General features: G+C 36.3%; 3 protein-coding genes across 4 annotated transcripts; 1 reads left to right on the top strand and 2 right to left on the bottom strand.

Moving 5' to 3' along the window:
- Positions 1-345: 345 nt before the first annotated feature.
- Positions 346-1,023, bottom strand: LOC133878187 (probable histone H2B.1). The gene has a single exon (XM_062316700.1). It carries the CDS (start codon positions 933-935, stop codon positions 489-491), a length of 447 nt encoding a protein of 148 aa, XP_062172684.1. The 5' UTR covers positions 936-1,023; the 3' UTR covers positions 346-488.
- A 3,723-nt stretch (positions 1,024-4,746) lies between these two features.
- On the bottom strand, positions 4,747-10,670 carry LOC133877915 (uncharacterized). 2 transcript variants are annotated; one of them, XM_062316368.1, is made up of 4 exons: positions 10,069-10,670; positions 8,632-8,753; positions 7,724-7,787; positions 4,747-5,196 (listed from the first exon to the last, which is right to left on the bottom strand). In XM_062316368.1, the coding sequence occupies exons 1-4, from the start codon at positions 10,581-10,583 to the stop codon at positions 5,193-5,195; spliced, it is 705 nt and encodes a 234-aa protein (XP_062172352.1). In that variant the 5' UTR covers positions 10,584-10,670; the 3' UTR covers positions 4,747-5,192. The 2 variants fall into 2 exon arrangements, with proteins under 2 accessions (XP_062172352.1, XP_062172353.1); XM_062316369.1 differs by lacking the exon at positions 8,632-8,753 and having other exon boundaries at positions 10,069-10,668.
- Positions 10,671-14,395: 3,725 nt separating this feature from the next.
- On the top strand, positions 14,396-22,429 carry LOC133878391 (protein OSB2, chloroplastic-like). The gene is made up of 7 exons (XM_062316942.1): positions 14,396-15,005; positions 15,494-15,632; positions 16,228-16,321; positions 17,455-17,558; positions 17,641-17,788; positions 21,757-21,821; positions 21,911-22,429. Exons 1-7 carry the CDS (start codon positions 14,596-14,598, stop codon positions 22,055-22,057), a joined length of 1,107 nt encoding a protein of 368 aa, XP_062172926.1. The 5' UTR covers positions 14,396-14,595; the 3' UTR covers positions 22,058-22,429.
- Positions 22,430-23,409: the final 980 nt, after the last annotated feature.

The raw sequence follows: 23,409 nt of genomic DNA, 5'->3' as shown, positions 1-23,409 counted from the left end.
CCAAAACTTCAGGGATTTAAGGTAAAAATTATCAATTTGGCAACTCTGAAATCAGAAGCGTCAGCATCACAACCGGAATTTCATCCAAACAAGGACCATAACGCTCAGAATAATTCAGCTTTCCACCACCACTACTACAATCCTTATCCACAAATTCAACTCCGTAACCAAAACCCAGTTCACAGAGAACATTTGACCAACACAATTTCTTTTGTAACCAGAACACCGCAACACCATCAAAGCGACATTCCTTCAAACACCTTGGGTAACAAATTAGAAATTATCAATTGGGGAAAACCCAATCCAAGCCAACAATTCAGATTAAAATTCCACAAAACACAAATATTTAACAAAAAATATTCCATTTCATTTCCAACATGCACATAACCCGGATCGAGCGGATCCATCTTCTTCACAAACAAAACCAAAACAAAAAAGTGCAAGAAACTGAAATTAAACCCTAACCCTAACCCTAGACAGAAAGCCTTTTAAGAGCTTGTGAACTTGGTGACGGCCTTGGTCCCCTCGGAAACAGCGTGCTTGGCGAGCTCACCGGGCAGCACGAGGCGAACAGCGGTCTGGATCTCCCGGGATGTAATCGTGGGCTTCTTGTTGTACCTAGCGAGCCTGGACGATTCCTGGGCTAGCTTCTCAAAGATATCGTTGATAAAGCTATTCATAATGCCCATGGCCTTGCTAGAGATCCCGATGTCAGGGTGCACCTGCTTAAGCACTTTGAAGATGTAGATCTTGTAAGTCTCCACGCTCTTCTTCGTCCTCTTCTTCTTCTTGTCTGTCGCGCCGGCTCCGCCTTCCTTCGGGAGCTTCTTCCCGGCTTTCGGCTTCTTCTCAGCCGGCGCCTTCTCTGCTACCGTGGTCTTCTTCTCCTCAGCCGGCTTCTTCTCGGCAGGCTTCTTCTCACCTTTGGGGGCCATCGGAAATTGCTTTGAGTGTGGTGGGTAAAACGAAAAAGTCGAAGGGATTGAGATTCGCTAAGTAGATGGTTGTGTGAAGACGTAAGGGGTTGGGAAAGCGTTTATATAGAGAGGAGAAGTGGGCTTGTATTGGACAAAGGGAGTTTCACGCGGATTGATGACTTGGCGTGTGTTGGGATGGACCGTTGGATTGTTTATTGTGCAAAAAGACTGAATCGACGGCTGAGGTAGATTGTAACTTTGCGGACATGGGGTTGCTGTGCGGATCGGTGAGTTGGCGATTGTTTTAGCCGTTGAACGGCTTTCACGTGGGCTCGCGGATCGACGGTTGCGCTGATTTTAGCTTGCAAAATTTGGACGCGTTTGGCTCGCGCGGGAAGTTGTTTTTTTCATTTTTTTTGGCTCGCGCGGTAGCGTTTGAAAATGAGTAACCGCTTTTTCTTTTTTTGATTTTTCAGGCAAAATTACGCCATCGCCCTTGATGTTTGTAATCCAAGGAACCATACTTCAGTAGATTTCCAAAAATTTTAAAATAAAGAGTGAGAACGACGCGTCGTCGTTACAAATTCAATGGAAAATGAACTCAAACCCTTCAATTGTATCATAATTAAATTTGTGAAAATTGAACTAATTCATCAAATGATTCTTCCATTCTACTATTTATACCAATTAAAAGACTTTGGGTGGGATAACACATGTTGTTTGGATTTTCTTTGCGTATGCCAACCATTTCTACTATTTATACTAATTAAAAAATAACGTATTTCTCACGTGCTAAGAAATGTCTGACATTTTTATAAACTGAATTTAAAGTTTTGAAGAAAATTATATCCATTTTGAAAATGTTCTCCACTCTACCTAACACTGGAATAATCGGTTCAAAATGTTTGTCTATTATTAATAATTAAGAAAAATTGTTAAACCGATCCATATGGTTTGACCTTGTGATAAATAGATCTATGAGATTTTAGATTGAACAATTAACTCTTTGTGTTATGCCTGTGTAACAAATAAGTCCCACCTACAAATTGCTATACTTCTCTTCTTAAGACAATATCTCTTTATAAAGAATAATTTATTCTTGAAATAAACAAAATTTCAATCATGTTCACAATGCCATTGAATGGAAACAAGTACATAAATGGCATTTAAAATTTGTTTATGAATGAAACCTTTATACAACAAATGTTGATAATAATTAACTTGAAGGAATCTTTAGTAGAAGGAGTAGGTATATTACCTACCTATATCTTTGAAATGTGGTGAAACTAATTGAACTGTTGAGGCCTTGAACCAATGAATTAAGTTTAGTTAGACACAAGCTTCACACCTCACTTAATAATTACCTAGTTATGAGTTGGCACTAACTTAAGTTTATCTGTCTTTGACTTTTTCCCACTTTTCTTTCTCTACAATTAACATTATATATTATATATTAACATATACGAGTCGAGCTAACAAACAAGTTGAGCATTATACGAGCTTATTTACGAACGTTAATTGAGTTGAGCTGAGTTTTTTACGAATATGTATCATTTAATAACCGATGCTTGTTTTGTGTTCACGAACAGCTTGTTTAATAATCGAGTCGAACCCAAACATCTTTACAAATAGCTTTATTCATTTTACGGCCCTACCGACTACCAAGTAAAGTCTAAAAGTTTTACAACACAAGTTGTTAGCATTAAATACAAAGATACTAAGTCCTCGAGTGTATTCATGGCAACTACATAACATCTAGCAATACCCCAACAAAAATCCTAAGAATTTGTTGCCCAATTTGTTATTATGATCATGCCACAAGATATTAGACAACTCAAGGTCTTACTCCTCAAAGACTAGTCTAACAATGTCCTCCATGGCCATCAGTTTCCTGCTCAACCTCCCAAACTTCATCTTCTAATGGATAACCGAATGTAAAACAATAATATTGTACATGTGAAAAAAATAAAGTACAAGTCTACTACTTATTCCGTTAGCATAAGAGAAAACACGTCATCATGTAGTGAACTCAGTAAATCTGTAAAAGAATAATAAGTCATACGCATTATGCAATGGGGTTATTGTCAAAATAACAAGGCAAAAACCATATTAATGCTTTATAATAATAATATATGATATTGCATGTGAACAAGTCATAGCTATTCATCCATATGGTTTATTTGTATTACTAACCCTCTTATGATGAGGTTTGTGCGTCCCGTGGAACATTTGCTACAATATCGGTGCTCCATTGAGTTACAATAACTAGCCACCACTAGCCGTCCGACCAAGCACAACCTTGGTTGATCCACACAACTTGCAGTATCGCAAGGCGTGACCATCATCCATACATAGTTGCGTTGACCACTCTCCCCGTTGGATCCAAGGCAAAAAAAAACTAAAATAAAACTGAATCATATGGTTAAGCTCATATACTGGTATGCACATGCTATATATTCTTTATCTATATCATCTATGGTAACCATGTTATATGATGCAATTAATTATTATCTTTTACATATATGCACTTATAAAACTCACACGATTCATAATTCATTTTTTAAACACTCTTATCAAGGCACTAGTATTATGCTATATGTCCCACGGAACACACAAATTTCATTATAAAATGGTTATGGGTACAGATAAGCCACGTGGAGGATGGTGATGGACTAAGATATAATTATATCTATTATATTGCATGCTTCATCAGCATAATTTTTTGTCTTAAAACTGTTGCTTATTTTCTCAAGTATATGCCTTGAAATTGTCTGCTAAATGTGCTGCTTCCAAATTGACATGATTATTGTGATAACTACTTATAAGCATAATTTGTTCTAATAACCTAATGTTTAATCCTTATTCCTTAATGATATTTTGATGACAATTCCTCAACACTCTTTCTACAAACGATTGTCTTTCTAATGTTTATTACTAACTTAAACCAAGCTCATAGCATGGTTTAAGTTTTATTAACGATTTACTTACAAAGTCGTGGACTTGCGTGATTATTTCTACCTTTATATTGTTTTACAGACTAGCAAGTAATAGTTTCAAAGGTGAAAAATATAGGTATTTCACGGAGATATGAAGTTGCTATGCGAAGTTTTGTAGAGGCTGCTTTGTGTGTATTTATGTATATTATTGTATTATGAGATAATAATTCAATTATATTGAGTAATGCTATATCCTGCACCCACATTTTACTGGCTGGATTTTTTTTTTTTTTTTTTTAACAAAAACTGATTTAAGAGCTAATAGGCATTGTCATATCAACTCAATATGATGAGAGTGTAGTATTTAGCATTACTGATAGACATTTGTTGCTGAGGTAAAATGAAGAAAATAGGAGAATTCTTTAAAACATACAAGAATTTGGATTAAATGGTTTAAGATTCCAAAATTTTCATTTCACTAGGCAAGATTTCTGATTAATCAACTAGCTGAAAATCTTAGGCATTGTCAAGTATGTGCAAGCAGCTAAACAACAATTTAACAGTTCACAAACAAAAGGTCCAGGTTAACTTCAGGTATATCTGCTCCAAAAAGATAATATTTGCTTTGTTTGATAACAATTTTTTCTTTTTTCTCTATTCAAAATAAAAAATTAACAAACAGTTCCAAAATATAAAACACTCAAAACTACTTCCAACTTCATGTTATATCAAAACACATTTTCAAACAAAACACAAAAGATGTCATCTAAAAAGCATTAACAAACCGAGCTACATCGATATCTTCATGCATTCAAAAAACTACAAGCATGGAATTGCAGAAAGTGACCACCATGAAGGTGGAAGAAAACTGAAGATGCCATATGGTAGGAGGGTTTAAATGAATGGTAGAAATTAGCAATAAATTAGCCTGCATAATATCCTTTGGCTGTTGAGTAATTCTCATCTATGAGGACTAGAGTCTTCCTTGTGTCCTAAATGTCATATGGCTTTAAAATCACCATTTGATCAAAATCTAATAGTAATCATCTCAAATTTAATGGTGATTTTAAAAGCTACGTAACATTTTGGAGGACACAATGAGGACTCCTCCTTATAGCATTACTCTTGCCTGTTTGGACAAGTAAACCATCTAAATTTGAACTTCTACTACTATAGTGGTAACCGGCACATTTCTAACTTTCCGATCCCCAGCAGAAAGGATCGTAGAAAGAAATAACCTACATCTATAGACTGAATGGCAACAACATAAAATAAAAAAGAAATAAGAAAAGAAAAAAGGATAGTTCTTTAGATCTTCAGGGTAATGTAGAAGCTCCTATTACCTGCCGCATAAGAAAAACAAGCGATCAGAAAACAACATCAATAAGTGCAAAACAGAAATTCATAACAATGATATAAAAGGACAATAAATTTTATTTTTTTTTTTATAAAAAAAAAAAATAAAAAATAAAAAATAAAAAATAAAAAAAAGCATCACAAACACCCAAGTTGCACAGTAGAGTAGGGAAAGACAAATTTTCAGTGGCATTTAATGGCACAACAGTGTGCATTGCAAAGCCTGTTCAAAGATTTCGTGAATTCAGCTCATAACAATCCAGAGGAGAAGGTTTACAAAATGGTTTAGCTAAGAAAAAAGGGTTTATACACATTCGTTCTTCAACGCAAAAGGCATTAGATGCATTGAAGCCTACACGGTGTTAAACAAAACAAATAAAGGGATATCTCAGTCAGAACAGAGAGCTTTTGTGCGTTCAAAGGTTAAACTAGGTTAGTTTAAGAGGAACCGAAGCTTCCAAGCAAATTGAAGAGAAACCTAATAGATTGGCAAAAAAGAAATAACATAAATTAATGGAAAATATTTCAAAAAAATAACATGAAAATACTATTATGCCATTCTAATCAATTTTTTTCTTTTTTTCTTTTTTCTTTTTTTTAAAAAAAAAAAAAAGACCCACCCATTCTATTGGGGGATGGCCACGAACCACCCCTCTGTTTAGGGGCCCGTCACCCCAGTCAGGGGGAGAGCCATCCCTTTATATATATATATATAATTTTTTTTAATAGAAATGGCATAATAGTATTCTCATATCATTTTTGTTATATATTTGAGGGGAAAATACGGACAGAAGTCTTAGATTTAAAATTTTCATTAACTCAGGTCTTAAATTGACAAATTAAAAACTGGGATACCATCAACATATATTAATTCTAATCATAAATGCTATTTCTGATAATTATGATTAATGTTGTAGAAATATCAGACAATTATGATGAAATCCCTCTTCTAGTACCACAGAGGTAATCCTCTAGCCTTGCAGCACTCTTTTTTACACTAAAGAAGGGTTCTGACACTGGTTACCATGGCTCTTCTTGCCTTAACACACCATTCAAACCAAAACTAAATGGAAAACGTAAAACATCAAACGCATTAAAGACTACACCAACCAGAAAACATTTTGATCGAATCAATATTTAAAATATATTTTCTAAACTTTAAGCATCATTGATCTGTGGGCAATTTTAGGTATAGTATAGATAGAGATTGAGATTTGAGCTACCAAGACGACATAAGAAAGAAGACCTCTGGCCTAGAAAGGATTGCTTTCTGCAACTATCTTTCCTTTCTAGGATGGAGGACTCGAAGTATCTCTCTAGATCTGACAAAAGGACCATTTAACAAAACGGTTCTGGTATCAGGCAGGACCCCAAACATAAGAGTGCACTAAATCAAAAAGAGAAGCAGAAACAGATGTTGTACTAGAGGGATAAGAGAACAGATGTCGTACTAGAGGGATAAGAGAACGAACTACAAATATATTGCAGATGAGTGTGAGACCACAGCTACAGAATTCGAAGTGTAATTCAATATTAGTTAATAAATATCAAACCTATAAGATGGCTATAAGACCATCCATGACAAGAAGCAAGTTATAACTCAATTAGAGCATCTCCAGCAATAAGAGGTATTTTAGCTAGTAAAAAAGTATTTGTTCTTTATTTTACCTATTCATTTTTCTATACAAACTCCAACATATTATCTATTTCATTCTCTACTTTCTTTAAATATTATTTTACTTTTGTTTTTTTTTTTTAAAAATATTTTCTTAACAACACCTTTTCTTCCACACTCTCTCATCTCTCCCCTTTTGGACATGGAAATGGGGGAAGACATAACCCCCACCGTTGGAGCTAAATTTGTTGTTAATTTTCCTTTCACCTCAGGAAGCGGAAGATCATCATTGTGGATAGATGCTACTTATGCAAGGGAGATGGGGAATCTGTGGACCACCTTCTTCATTGTGATGTGGCTTCCACTATGTGGAATCATGTTTTTTCTCGGTTTAGTATGTCTTGGGTTATGCCTAGAAGAGTTATCGACTTATTTGCCTGTTGGTGGAAGGCTGAAAGGCCAAGAAGTGCTGCGGTTTGAAAGATGGTGCCAATTTGCATTCTTTGGTGTGTTTGGAATGAGAAAAATCTTAGGTGTTTCGAAGACATTGAGAACTCCTTAGAGGATATTGTTGCCTCGTTCCTTCATATGTTGTATTTTTAGACAGTGGCCTTTTTGTCACCCTTGTCGATTAACTATTCTGATTTTCTTGTTCGTTTTTCTTTGCCTTCTTAGGCATTTCCTTGTGTATACTTCCAGTATACTTAGGGGCACCTTACGCTTTCAATAAAACTTTATTTACTTATCCAAAAAAAAAAAAAAAAATCCCTTTCACTTTCCTGTTTGTTGTTTGAAGAAAAAAAAAATTTACTTTCCCATTCTTCCTTGGACCAACTCTGCACACTCATTACTGTATAATAACAAAGACGCACAGAGCAAATATGGAAACCCATTTCTACCTGCTCTGCATAATTTTCTTCTTCCTCGTCTGAACATTTCTCCGCAAATTTCTTCCTGTTCGGGCTGCGCAATTTAAGAGCAAAAGAGAGAGGTGACCTAGAATTACTATTCACTATAGCAAAAAATGCATTTTAGCTCTTCTAGAGCTAATTTGTTGGAGACGAAAATTGACTCATAATAGCTAAATATAACTATTATGACTCCTTTTAGCTACTCTACTAGAGTTGCTCTTAGTATTTGCTTAGAGTGAGCTTGATTATTTTGGTCATGCGCAAGAAAGACAACTTTTGCGCCAACAAACAAAGACTTTATGATTCCAATCCCAAAGTAATTAGGATGGGGCATTGTTAAGCGTGTGCTATAAGTCCTGTAGTAATCCTTAGGAATACAATCTGTATAATGGCGAAGGACAATTTTTTAAGTCAACCCCCAAGATGGAAAGTGGACAAAAACAACCAAATAATTCTGATGATAATGATAATTTACTGTCATGCACAGAATCTTAAACAAAATAGACATGAAAATACAAAAGTTTGAAGAACACAAGACACTAAGATCTATGTGATTTGGCTTGAAAACCTACATCCATGGGTGAAACACTAAGGTTTTAATTCCAAATCCTTAGTTTATAAAATGATTCAGCTCCTATCTACCTTCTTGGGCGAACTTCTGAAAAGTAACTTCCCTAAAGAATTATTCTTCATCAAATCCAGTCAACATAATAATTTTGAAATTGATGACCTTTCAATGAGCAACCCAATAGTATAACAACTTTTTGATGGGTTGTCAACCATGGTTCTATTACGATTCTAAGTGCCCCAAATCAGTTAAGTGCAATCTTAACTATATATATACAAGTTCATGGGCACTCGCCCTTTGCAAATCAGTTTTCAAAGATGAGTTGTACCTGAGGTTTGTCTCATTTGGGTATCATAGCCGCCACCACATTGCGTATGGGATCGGATGCAGCTTGTCAAACATGAGATCGAATGGGTTACGACTTTGTGGCCGAGTCCAGGAGGAAGTAACCTATAGGATGGATTAAAATATTTTGGTATTATGTATGGGATAGTGTTAAGTCATTGAATACTGATAGGTAAGTAGAATCGCCAAAAGAGAAATTGCTACCATCGACAATGTCGATAGAGTGGGCCGTTGGCAACGGAACTTGGTTGTATGTTACGATTTTAAGTGTCTCGCATCGGTTAAGTGCAATCTTAACCATGTGTATATAAGCTCTTGGACACCCTCCCCTTGCAGGCCAGTTTTTAAGGGAAAGTTGTACCTGAAGTTTGTATAATTTGGTAACAGAGTGTGGTTGTGTATACTATGATACCAATTGTTAAGGGCATAACTATTGATACAAAAGCCCTAGGATTGTTGGATACTAATTTGGTTAAACCCTTAATCCTTAGAATCGTAACAGGTTGTGCTTGTATAAGAGTTTGAGAAAGTATGAACTTGAGCAACCAGCCTTTTCAGAGTAACTAAATTTAAGGGGAAAGGCTTTGCTGCAACAACACTCTCTCTTAACAAAAGACTTCACTGATGGATACTTGAACACATGCATCAAAATTTTTAGCAGGCAATGCACATGTAACTGAAATACATTTATATATAATGCATTCCCCATGCACCAAATCATAACCATTCATCTTCCGAGGATTAGGAGACAGTAAATTTTACACAATCAGTGGCTAAATAACCAAATAAATGTCACAGGAAGTAAATTACCAAAAGACACAATCACATATGAAATCAAGATATGCTAGGAATTAAATGTATCAAAAGCTACATTTACAGAAAAGAAAGACTCTGCATTTTAAATTTCCTAGGGTGGAACTATATTGAAAGCTAAAAACCTCTAACGAATGAAAGAGGATCCTAAATATATTTTTTTGATAAGTAAGAGGATCCTAAATATATAATTAAACCTAAACACATTATACTACAACATACCCACAAATGTCGATGAAATTCCATGATCAGATAATAGTGACCATTTATTAACCATACAGATAATTAGCATTTTACCAAAAAAGCTTTGCCAATACAAAAATCATGCAACAACCAACAAAATCGTGCAAACCCCAACCCTTAAAGAACTGCAATGCGTAATATCTATGAACACGTACAAACAATGAAACAAAGCAAGAAAATTTTGCCATATACCAAAACGACAGAAAACCCATAGAACAATATATGAATTAATGCAAAAGCCAATAATGATTCCTTGAATTAGACCTGAAAAAACACCAACTACTTCATTTTGACACTCAATGTAATGTAATGTAATATAGACCCAAACACAACGCAAGCATATGCATACCAAAATCGAAACTACCTGCAATAATTAGCACCCATTTTCCTAGAAAATGGAGGCGGCCAGTCCGACAAACTCATGGCGGCAACCAAGTCTCCCAACCCTAGACTCCTTTCCTCGCTTTCTTCATCGCTCTCGTCCCCAAACACCTTCCTCATCGTCCTCTCAAAGTAATTCCCATACACGTACTCCTGCGCAAACCCATTCTCTTCGTCGTAAAACACCACGTGCCCGTGCCACTCCCAAACTCTGCAATCCGAGTCAGGCTCCTCGTGAGACGAAACGCACACGTAGTGTTCGCCAATGGGTACGGACTGCCCCGAGTTGGGCCGGAGGGAGTCGAGCTTCCCAGCCGTGACGGCCTTTATAATCTCCCTCTCGATCTTTGTTTCTTCTTTGAGTATTTGTGCCCTATGATTGTTGGGGGTTTCCTGAGCGTGGGGTTTTGGGGTTTGAGAGAGGTTTGTGTAAAGGTGTAGTGGGTTCAGAGATTGAAGAAAAATGGAGTCACGGTTGCTGGGTTTGTACGAATTCATTGTTAAATTGAGATTTTTGAGACTTTGGCGCTTTTGGCGATGGGGAAGAGGGTACCGTAGGGCTTTGAATTTTGACGATGGGGTTTAATAACCCATTAAAACTACTCTTTATTTACATTTTACAGATTGCCATGAACACGTTCTAATTTTTAACATGAAATGATGAGTTCAAAAATTAAATTTACTTAAACTTTTAAGTTTTTTTTTTTTTTTAAAAAAAAAAAAAAATCAAATAAAAGAGACTCAATTTTTTAAAAAATAATAATAATAATAAGAAAAAACTAATAAAAAACAAGGTGTAGTTGACCATGTAGGGGTGAGTAGGGCCGGCAATTTTGACACGATCCGACAACCTGACATGAAATTAGTGGGTTTGGGTCTATCTTAAACAGGTTTTGGTCATAAATGGGTCGATCCGTTTAACTTAGTCTGGTGGGTGACCTATCAGACATGATTAACTCTCTTTTTTTTTCTTTTTTTCTCTTTAACAAAAAAAAAAAAGGGGGAGAGGGGGGGGGAGGGGAATGGGATTATTTATGTTTTAGCCGAGAACACAAAATCGGAAAACCCTAACTTCTTTCTTTTCGGTTTTTCCTTTAGTCGTGCTGCCCTTCTCTTCTTCTTCAGTTCCGCGCCCGCCGCCCCTTCTTCTTCCTCCTGCGAGTCCCGCTGGACGCCTAGACCCGCTGGACGCTCTCTCTCTCTCAGTCTCTCTAGTCTCTGCTCTCCGCTCAGCGCTCGCTACCGACATCTCTGCTCTCCCCGTCTCTCTTCCGCCGATGTCGCATCTGGTACCGCTGGGTCCGCCGATATGTTAATAGTTGATTTCAATTTTTATAGCATCATTATTGTGGGTATTAAAATCATAATCGTGATGCTTGGTCGGCATCTAATCCTAATAAAGTTTTCGTATTAGAGATTATATATGCATGAATCCCGATTTTTTGGGAAATAATTTATTTTTCTTCTTGTATATTTACATCTCGTGATTTGAAAGGTCATACCCTTTTAGTTTATAAAGCTTTAAGGGGTGTCACTACTAAAATCAAACATCTTCATGTTTGTTAATGTATTTTAATGAAGGGGTGTTTTTTGTTTTTAGTGTATTAGGAATTAGTAACATGAATGTAAATTTGTCAGTGTATTTGTCTTGAAAACAAACAACAAATTAAAAATACAAACACAAACAAATATATAAGGTTTTAATATATTGTGTTAGGTATTGTTATTATTTGTAAATTACTTATTGAGTGTCTCTGTTTGGATGCTAGGAAAATGCAGGAAAACAATGAATGTGAATTCATATGCTAAACGGGTCGAGTCGACCCGATTTGACACATTATGCTTAACAGGTTTCACGAGTCACGTCGGGCGACCCGTGAAATTGTCATGCCGTGTCGTGTTTGGATCTAGCATAAATGGGTCGCGGGTCGTAAACGGGTTGTGCCGGGTGCCTGTTTTGCCAACCCTAGGGGTGAACAAATTATCCGATTGCCGCCCACCGACTGACACTGAACCGCTCACCACCTCACAAAAAAAAATTAAACTAAAACATCTATACCAACATCAGGTCGGGTCGGTAATCATTGAAGGATTTTTTTAGTCGTTTATCGACCTGACCCGACATAAGTAAGCGGCGTTGTTTTACTCCTACTATATATTCATGCTTATAACCTCTTTCTTTTTTTTTTTTCCTTTTCTCTTCTCTAAACCCTAACCTCTAGCAGCCAAGCTGCCTGCCTTGCCTCTCTCTCTCTCTCTCTCTCTCTCTACCCCACTGCCACAGGCCCCTAGCCGCCCACCCCTCTCCCTTTTTCCCTAGTCTCTACTCGCCTCTTGTCGTCTCTCTCTCTCTCTCTCTCAAAGTCTCGGACTCAAAGTCAAACTCTCATACCCTTACTTAAAGTCTCCTTCTTACCTCTCCCTCCATCTCTCTCTCTCAGCTCAAATCATTAGTAGCTCGCTGTAGGTATGTGTCAGTTTTGGGGATTCCATTAGTTTTGTATTCCATCCCAAATATAAGGGCTTTCTTTCTTTGTTTTGTTTTTTTTTTTTTCTTTCTTTCTTTTCCCATCTTTGCGGATTTTAGCTTTTGTTAACCAATCGACTAGTTACCGAATTACCCGAACTACCTAAGAATTTCAAAATTGATGCTTAATGGAAAATAGTTAAGTAATTACCCGAATTACCCAACAATTTAGGGTAGAAAATTGAATTTCCTATTTTTGATATCGAATTACCCAATACCTAGGGCTAGCTATGTGGAGGTTGGTCAAACTACCTCAATGCCTGATGATGGTGATTGAACCACCCCCAATGTAATTTAAGGTAGCTGAACCATTATTGGGAGTGATCGAATCACCCTTCGTGAATTGGAGGTGGCCGATCCATTCCAGGTATCCAGGTGACTTTGCCACCACTAAATGTGGTTCAATCACCTTGCTACTAATTTTTTATTTTTTTTAAAAAAACTTTAGGGCATTTTTGTTATTTCAAGTAAATATAAGCACATGCATATCACACGTATGCTTTTTTTTTTTGGTTTGTCAAATTTAATGCGCTTGGCTAATAGAAGGGTTTTGTTTGTCAACAATTTGTAGTTGAAGGGGTCATGTGTCACGAATAATAGTTCGCGGGGGCAATTGATAAATGAGTAGTAGTTGGTATGTGCCATGTCATAGCGAATAGTTTTGTGACATATGTATACATTGCACAATCAACCTCATTATGTCAAATGCATACCATTGTCAACAACATGTCATTAAAAATACCATGTCAACAAATCACTAAATCTCGTGTGTAAAAAAAAAAGAAAACGAAAAGGTGAGGGAATGACTAAGTGACCACCCTTATATGTTGTGAGAAGGGTGATCGTGTGACCATCCCACCATGTATTGTAGCACAGGGTGACCATGCAATTACCCTTTCCCATGCCATAAGGGATGGGAGCACAACCAATTATATCCCACAATAGATAGGGTGGTTGTGCGACCACCACTCACACAAGAGTTAGGGTGGTCACACAACCACCCCTAAGAGTTGGTTGTGTCATCACCCTTTCTACAATAGATTGGATATTTGAATGGCCACTTAGCTACTACCTTCTACATAAGGGAGTCACCACCCCCTCCCAAAACATATGGGAGTGGCTGCCCATTCAAACCTTGTAACATCCCGATTAAGCATGTTGCAATATTGAATTTAAAAATTTTAAGTTTTATTTGAAAGAGAGAACTAGGTTAAGTGAGGAATTTGGGACCCATTATTGGTGGGAGAGATGAAATGGAGAGTAATAAAAGGTGTTGTTAGAATGAAATGGAGAGTAATTAGCCGCTGAAGTAATAGTTCATTTTAAAATAACTTTTTAAATTTTCAAATGTATTAGGGTCCGTTTGGGTTTGCGATTTCAAAAAGTGCGATTTAAAATCACGATTTTAAAATGTGCGATTTGAAAAAAGTGATTTTTAAAAGCGCAGTTAAGCGTTTGGCAACATTGCAGTTTAGCATTTAAAATCGCAAATTAGCCTTTAAAATTATGCGTTTTCAAAAAAACACCATCTTACCTGCGATTTGGAAAAACAGATTTTTTACGTTTTCAAATCGCAATTTTTAAAAACGCAATTTTCAAATCGTAATTTTTAAAAACGCAATTTTCAAATGATTTATGTTATCCGATTTGGTTTAAAATTACATTTATTATCTACGAAATCGCAATCCCAAATCACACTTAATGTGATATATCAAATTATTAAAATGTGTAAAAAAAAAAAAATTTATCGAAATATTTCTATCTTACCCCTACTCTCCTGAAAAGACCATGTCTCGGCCTTGTTCTCACGCCCGATTTACCTCTGGGCCTCTGGCGGGGAAGCTAAAAGAAACGATTTCAGAAGCAGAGTTTGATTGAGGAAATCGCCGGGTTGCTCTGTTTTTCTTCTCTTATTTACCCAAAATAGTTATTGGGCGTGCCCTGGAAAGTTAGGAAGAAAGCAAAGGGCCGGAAGGGTGCGCTATGAATTCATTTCTAAGCCGAGCATTGGCAAAAACTGCCTCGACGCTTTCCACAACGAAGCGGCGTCGGTTTCTACAGCAACCCTCTCTCTTTCTGCAATCTTACGCCGCCACAGCTAAAACCGCCTCTGCAGGCAATAGTGCAAGTCGTAAAACTGCTTATAAGCTGGAAAAGCCCAAGGTGTTTGAGCCCACCGCCGCCACCACTGGAAAGCCCGAACCCGGAGAAAAGCCAGCTCCTAAGGTGTGGGAGAGGCCGAGCGAGATTCCGTTTCAGGCCAAGGTTGCCAATTCGGTGAACCTGATCGGCAAAGTTCACATTCCAGTCCAGTTCGAAGCCTCTCCTGACGGCAAGTGCTGGGCTGGGACTGTTATCACCCAGGACCATCCTTCTGACTCTTCCCATCTTTGGTATGCACTTTACCCTAAACAGAAAAAAGAGTCAAAAGCCTTTTTGAATTTCATGCAGAGATTTTGTTATTCATGATTTTCTAGAAATGTATTTCCTGGTAAGTTATATAGTTACCCGTTTTATTCTTCACATTTTGAGTTGTACAAAAGTGAATTGATTTGGTGATTCTGTTACAAGCTATAATCATTCTTGTTTCTCCTTAAATTCTCATTGTTAGGGTTGATTAATTTTTCATTGCTTTTGCTTATTAGTCTAGGGACAAAGTTTTTAGTTTGGAGGAATTCCAGTCTATTAAATTTACATGTGTGGACACATGTCAATTAAATACACCGGATCGAAAGAATTAACTCAATTTGGAGGAAAACTTTGTTAGTAGTTTGATCGGTTAATTCTATGAATTGTGTTAGCTATCTCTTTATGTAATCATTTGTGGTATTATTTTTCCTACTTATGCAAGAATGTCTTATATGTTTTTCGCATAAATCAGGATTCCGATCATTTTCGAGGGTGATTTGGCTCATATTGCTGCTTGCCATTTGAAAGAAAATGATTGTGTTCATGTAGCTGGACAACTGAGTGCTGATCCGCCTCATGTGAATACAAGTCAGGGTCAGGCCAATATGCAGGTATGTTTCTAGTTGGACCGTTGCGTTGAACATGTATGCTTTGCAAGTAAAAATGTGGCCCTGTGGGCTTCACTGACATTTGGTGTTAATTAAAGTCTTAGTGAATTAATTTGCGACTGATTGTGGATTTTTCTCAACTGTTTGAGGAAACCAATTTTTCTTTTTTGGATGAATTTAAGGAAACCAATTTTATGTTCCCACTGAATCATTTTAGATTTGACGCACCCCCGATCTTCTGATTGAATTAGAGTTTAAGAATCTTTTGGGATCTAGGGAAATGTCTTAATTCAGACTTTCAACCTTGGTCACTAAAAATGGCAGCTAGCTATATGATTCAGAGGCCCTATTTACTGTCTACAGCTGCCATTCAAAACTCGTTTTTTTCTTTCTTAATTTCAATCTCAAACCTTCGAAATTTTTTGGACGATTGAGCCCCATACATTGTTGTTGGAGTAGTGCTATTTATTTTGGCATATGTAGTAGAGAGAAATTACATTTGTTCACATGTGTCTCTTTTAAAGTCAGTCTTTTTTCTTTTATATTATTTATGCAAAATTTTGTATTGAATCTGACATCCAATGTTTGACTGTATCAGGTTATAGTGAATAGTCTTAACTTGGTCCAGGGATATCCTCAAATGAAGAAAAATTTTACATCTCATGAAAAAGAGATACCATTACAAAATTCTGGTAATCCATATGTTCTTAGTTCCATGATCTATGCTTGTCACCTTAATAATTATTTGAATACTTGCTACGCATTCAATTAACGTTCCTTTCTCATGCTTGGTGATTTATTCTTTCTGCACATATGGTCTCAAGCCCTGAAATGGGAGGGTTGTGATAAAACTGAAGACCAATGTGAATTAGTCACATCTTATTAATCTAGACCTTTAGAGATGACTTGGGGCATCTTGTACCAGAGCCACACAGTGCATTGGTCCCCATGTGTAGTTAGAATTGGGCAAGGGGCATTCCTTACGAGCAACATGCTATGTTGGGGCTTGTATGCACTGAGAAATGGGGAAGGGCTTCCATACTTTATGTCGATAAAAAAGTTAGTCCAAGAGAATAGGATTTGTTTATTTATTTATTTTTTATTATTATTATTTTTTTATATATAAGTAATAATACCAATCTCATTAAAAGCGTGCGGTGCCCCTAAGTACACAAGAAATATACAATAGGAAAAACTTAACTAGAAAGAGCAAAGCGAAAAAGAAAATCACTAAAACTAATTGACAAAGTTAGTCCAAGAGAATAGGATTCTGTAGCCTCTTAGAATTTAAGTTCATCAACGCGTACATTGATAGAATTATGGATATTATAATTAGGATGAGAATAAACATAGCTTGCTTTCAAGAGATTACTGGTGGGCTCCCTTAGCTTTTGGATAACCTTGGAAGCTCCTATACCCCTCTATTACATTTTTATCTTAATGTTTTAAGGCATTGGTTCCTTTAGCCTTGGCATAATCTCACCTCATCTTCTCATGAATAACTTCATTGTTTATCAAATCTTTCTTAGTGTTTCCATAGATCCATCACAATGTCCTCATCTCAACTACACTTTTCCATGGTAACCTAGATGCAGCTCTCTTGTTCATCCAACCTGCCCTAACTTCATCCTCTTGATTGTCCAAAAGAAGCTTGAGACAATGGCATTTGATTTCAAAACTCAGTTGAAAAGCTGGAGAAGTACTTACCTTATTCATTAAAAATTTTCATTTTAGCACTTTGGTGACTTCATTGTGTCAAACGTTTAGAATGTTTTTACTAATATTTTCTATGCCAATCACAAAGTGGGGACTAACTCATTTTCAGATGGTGCAAAGAAAAGTGGGGACCCTGTGTTAAATTCTTGGAGAGAACTTCTTGATGATCCAAATCAATGGAGGGATTACCGTGATAGTAAGCGCAATGGATCGGTAATAACCCCTCTCTTCTGGTGTCTACTCTATCTGACTCATTTTATTGGTGAAATGCATGACCTTCTTGTTTTCTTTATAGGTGAATCCAAGATACCCTGATTTTAAAAATAAGGTTGGCGGTCAAGGACTCTGGCTTTCATCTGCACCAAAATTGGTTTTGTCACAACTTGAAGGATTAAAGTTTGACGTTCAAACTCAAAAATCAAAACAAGCAAAGCAGCAAAAAGGTGAGCATGGAAAATATTTCGTATTCAGTATCCCACAACTGTGCATAGGAACCGCAATGAGACGGTGGGTTTCTCCTTCCCTCTCCCAACCTTGCCTAGATGGAACCCCTATCTCTCTACCTGCCCCATACCCAAGTTGGACAGCAGTTCATTTCTTTCTCAACACCTAAAATTTCCCAACCCTGTCTGCACCCCATCCTACCCTGATTAACCCAAGTAAGTGATAGTATTCGTATATTTTTTATCAGCTATGCTGTTATACACCAAAAGATCAAAGGGAAAAAGTTACTCAAAAATGAAGGAATCAGGTTCAAAATAAAAATAAGAACAAAAAGTCTGAAGAGCCAAACTTGAATTGAAAAATACCCCATAGATTGCAACACTAAATATTCCAAGGGTGGAATATATTTTAAGAAAGATAGATAATCAAATACAGATGCAATTAAAAAAGGAAAAAAGAAATACTGATTAAAAGTTGTATCACATAATATATTATTGCATAGATAAGTTGTAGAAAATAGAAAGGAAAGGGATGATGTTAATTTTAATGGGGATTTCAAAAATTGAAAGCTGGATAAGAGATATGTTGATGATTGATGGTGACCGGAGAGGGAGTAAAAACTACAGAAAAATGGGTAGGCATGGGCATAGTGGTGGTTGAGTAGGAAACCTAATAAACATGTAGATATGAAGTTATGGAAAAGATATGTATTGTTGAAGGGCATTTTAGTGAAAAGAAGTTTGGGTGGAGAGACCTGTCTCTGAAATTCTATTTCAAGTTTTTATCTGTTTTACCTTTGTCTCGTCTATCTAGGCTCCAAACCTGCCCCTAAAGCAATGGGGTGGGCTGGTATGCTAAACTGCCCTTATTGTCATCCTTCTTGTACATCCTATTGTTTGCCCTTAATTTTTCCCATGTTGGATTGCTTGCATACAACGTAGACATGGATAATTGTTGTTAAGCATATCCCTATGATTTTAAGGTCCTTTCAATTAAGGCAAAGTGGCAATTATAGTAACAAGAAGGAATATTTAGGACCCAATTAGGCCATTATCTGAATATAATATTTAGTTTGGTCATAGATTTATCAACAAATTAGGATCAACTATATGTATTTTTTTTTTCATTCTATCGTATTTATCAAATTTAACATGTACTCTTTATTGCCTCCCTAATTAATCTTTTTTCATTCTCTATCTCTCTCTCTCTCTACATGAATTGATTCACTCTTTCTTGTTGATGTATTAATTAGTCTCCATTGCACATGATCAAACCAATCTTAAGTGACTTTCCCTCATCTTTTTCTCAATTGTCATCCTTATTGTACATGTTATTTAGCCCTAATTGTTCCAATGCCGGCAACATAGATATAGATAAACATTATTATGCATATATCCGTATGAATCCAAGGTTCTTTCAATTAAAGCAATGTGATGACTATAGTTACTAAAAAATATTTCAGTGCAGTATAAATTGATTCAATCCAATTAAGTTTAATCTCGATTAGATTTATATTGGTTATAGATCTATCAGCTAATTGCGATTGACTATGTGTATTCTTTTTTCGTCATTTTAACATATCTAAAATTTTACTCTTTGTCACCTCCCTAATTGATATATAATTTTTCATTGTTTCCATTCATATTATTCTATGCCTCCTTTCTTTTTTTTCTCTCCCATAACTTGAATTGAATCATTCTTTCTTATTGGTGTATTCATTACTCTCCGTTATTCATGACCAAAACATCTTAAGTGATCCTCTCTCATATTTTCCTTAATAGGAGCAACCCTTAACCTTGAACAAATGACTTCATTCTTTCTTTCGTCATTCCTAGAATTATCATTTCAGTTATACTCATCTATGAATATGTTATTTCTCAACAATCCAACAGTCTGTATCATATCATAAAGCATAATTGATCTTCTAATAGTATTATAGAAATTTCCCTGACTTAGTAATTCTATAGGAGCAATGCTACATATTACACCCCCATCACACTAGGTTGATGTGGAAGTGTCTATCAGCCCTTGTATCATCCATTATTAAAAAAAAATAAAAATTCAAAGGCTGATGTGGTAGTGCCCATCAGCTCAGTAGAATAGGGGTGAGATGTGGGTATAGTTTTTAACATTTCTCATTGTCCAGTGACACAGCTTTCTCGAGATAGTTTTTCATTTCATCCAACCTATTTTTGTTTTATGAGCCGCATCCTCAATCTCAGTTTTTATGAATTATTGATCTAAGATACAAAAAGTAATAAATCTTTGATATCTCTCGACCATCAAGTTTTGTTATTCCCAATTCGTTATATCTACTTTTACTGAACTTGCACTGCACATACTCGGTTTTGGTCTCACTTAACCTAAAACCTTCAATTTTGAGTATCCCTCCAAACTTCTAGTTTGGAGTCAACTTCTGCTTTAGCCTTGGCAACTATGATGATATTGTCTGCAAATTGATCTCATTCTCAATTGATCTAATAAGCTCATCCATAACCAATGTAAACATATATGGACATAGTGCTAATCTTTGATGTAAACTTAATGTAATGGGAAATTTGTTTGTGCTAGTTACAGCAAACAAAATAAGTGATAGTGTAAATTTCTTTACTACCATGTCAATGTTTTTTTTTTTTTTTAATAGATACTTTGGAAAGAAATTACATCAACTAGGGCTGGGCAACCCAATTGAATACAAATAAAGACTAGGAAATACAAGTAAAAGGCTAAGAAATTAAGTACGCAGGGGCAATACTTCCGAAGATGGGGGCCCATTAATTCTGGACACGGATGCGAAGAATCAAAGCCACCAGTGAAGGTGGTAAATGATGTATAAGGAATCCAAAGGACCCAAACATCATGGGTAACCAATACAGAGAAATACAAAGAGAATATGTACAACAAAAACAAGAAATACAGCAAAGCCCAAAAATACAACAGAGAAACAAAATCAACAGAGAGCACGGGGGAAGAAGGATGGGAGACTCCATTGCCGGCGCGTGTGAACCACGCGCCAGCTTCTGGAGACCTCTCCCTACCTGTGAGAGCCGCATGCAACCGAAAACCACAAACAACACAGGCGGTGGGGGGCGGAGAGGAGAGTTGGCCTTGCACGCGCCGATGAAAGAGAAAACCTTTCTGGCGTGTGCAACCCACGCTTTGGGCAGTTGGTCTCAGAATGAAAAGCGGCTGGTGTCAGTGGAAGCACGATGGAGAGGCGCGTGGCATGCAAAGATTGGCGGAGATGCGTAGATCTAGATTCAAAAATTTCGATCCAAAAACCTTGCCAAAATTCGCAATAAACACAAAGGAAGTAGGAGATGGCCGGTGATTTCTTTGTTGATATACAAGAAAAGAAAGAAAAAACAGTAGATAAGCTCTAGCCAAATAAATGCTAGAGCAAGCTCCAGCTAGAGAGAAGCAGGAAAAGAGGAGCAGTGATTGGGAGGGGACCCCTAGCTCCCCCTTCCCCCACTTTTTAATAAACAAACCAATTTTATTGAAAAAGAAAAAAGAAAACAATAAAACAATTCACTTTTTGAATATAAGTGGTTTGTTTATTATAAAGTGGGGGAAGGGGGCCGGCTAGGGGTCCCCTCCCAATCACTGCTTGGAAAAGAGGGGGGGGTTGGGGGGGGGGTGAAGCTCTGGGGGAAGTACAGAGCTTCCCTCCTCCTAAGTAGGCTGGTCAAAGAAGGGAAGGGGTTTAGGAGAAGAGAGCGTTTTCGCCCTCTACCACTTTAATTTTTTACCATTTCAATGTTACATGAACAGATGAGGAAAATATCTTCCTATATCTTATTTGATTTAATATGACATCCATTTCATGTCTTTGGGTTCTCTGACTAAAAAAAATGTCAGTCTGGTTTTTCCAAGTGTTCATTTGTTCTTTTGCTTCTTTCAATTAATGGGTAAAAGACATTTGTTATCTTGTGTTTAACATTGTATCTACGCCTACTTAATTTAGGTGAGCAATCATGGAAGGACTTGGTGGAAAACCCAGGTAAATGGTGGGACAATAGATCGAGGAAGGTAATTAACCCTCTAGATTCTGATTATCTTTTGGTATTTCTTTTACCACTATATTATCTCATACCTCTCTAACTAACCTGTATTGGTAGACGAATGCAAAAGCTCCTGACTTTAAGCACAAAGATACTGGGGAGGCGTTATGGCTTAATGATTCCCCCGCTTGGGTGCTGTCGAAGTTGCCGCCTCTCAAAAGTAAAGACGGGGTTATTGGCTGGAGGGATACATTGCTATCTTGAGACCTGAACAGGATGGGAGTTAGGAGGTGATCAGCTGGGATGCATTTTTCAGCCCAACTGCAACTTTTCGTGATTGAAGAACAAAAGGATTTACGTAAGCTTTCACCTTTTAGACAATGAGATAGTTTGATGGTTTATAATAGTTGCTGTACATGAAAAATGGTTAGAAAAGATAACGTTACAATTTCAAACTATCCTGCTATCTTAGCTTTATCAGCTCTATCACATTTGGATATCAAACTATCCTGATCTGAAATTTGCACTATCAGCCTTCCTGATATGGTGAGAAGATGATACTTGTACCTTTTGATTCAACTCATGATTCTACCTTTTAGGTGTGGATGTCCGTTCCAGTTGATTCTTTTCGTTTCAGATGGATGGTTGACGTGTTAGGAATGTGTGTGTTTGTTTGTTTGTTTTTTTTTTTGTTTTTTTTTTTTTTTTTTTTTCATTTATCGTGGACATAATGCAACATGACTAGCCAAAAAAAAAAGAAATCGAAACTTTAGTATAATATTATTATTGTGTTTCGGAGAAATTGGGTGTTTTTGACAACCAAATGGATAAACATTTGTTCCATTCAATTTCGTTCATTCATATATATATATATATATATTTTTTGTACATTTATATACAACTAAGTTTCAAATTTACCATTAAATTTTTGGGGCTCAATATGAGGTCTCGTCTCATAAATTAAAAGGTAGATTATACAAGAGAAGTATAGGAGATGTAAAAATATAATTTTTTCATAGGTTATGTGCTGACATAGCACTGTCAAAACCAAACTCAAAAATAAAAAAACAACAAAAAAAAAATTACGTGGCTGGACCACACCAGGTGTCTGGGAGCCACCCCTAGCGGTTTCAGTGGTATATATATTTTCAGTTTTTGATTTTCATAATTTGGATTTATTTATTCTTTCATTTACTTTTTTAAAATATATTCAATTTAATTCATCTTTCCAAACATCTTTTTTTCAATTTGTTTTATATTCTATAAACCATCAAAACATAATTTTTTTAAAAAAATCCTCGGTATTCACAATTTTGAATACAGTAAAAAATAATACAAAAAAATTATACACCCAAACGAGCCCAAAAAATTATATTTTTATCTTACAACACTGATGTAATAGTCCCAACGTGTGTTGAGATAATTACGTCAATATTGTGAGATAGTTATAAGATAAAAATATTGTTTATAGTATTACTCTTTTAAAGATGTTCCATAATTTGCATGAGTAATGTTATATACCACATTTTTATCCAATAATTATCACACAATGCTGATGTGGCAATCTCAATAAACCCTTAGGTATATATGTTGATCCAATGGTTGGTTGAGACTAT

Source organism: Alnus glutinosa, chromosome 9 (genome assembly GCF_958979055.1).
Source record: "Alnus glutinosa chromosome 9, dhAlnGlut1.1, whole genome shotgun sequence".
Classification (NCBI taxonomy): domain Eukaryota; kingdom Viridiplantae; phylum Streptophyta; class Magnoliopsida; order Fagales; family Betulaceae; genus Alnus; species Alnus glutinosa.
Note: the sequence above shows the minus strand (reverse complement) of the source record. Positions and strands in the feature narration are given on the sequence as shown.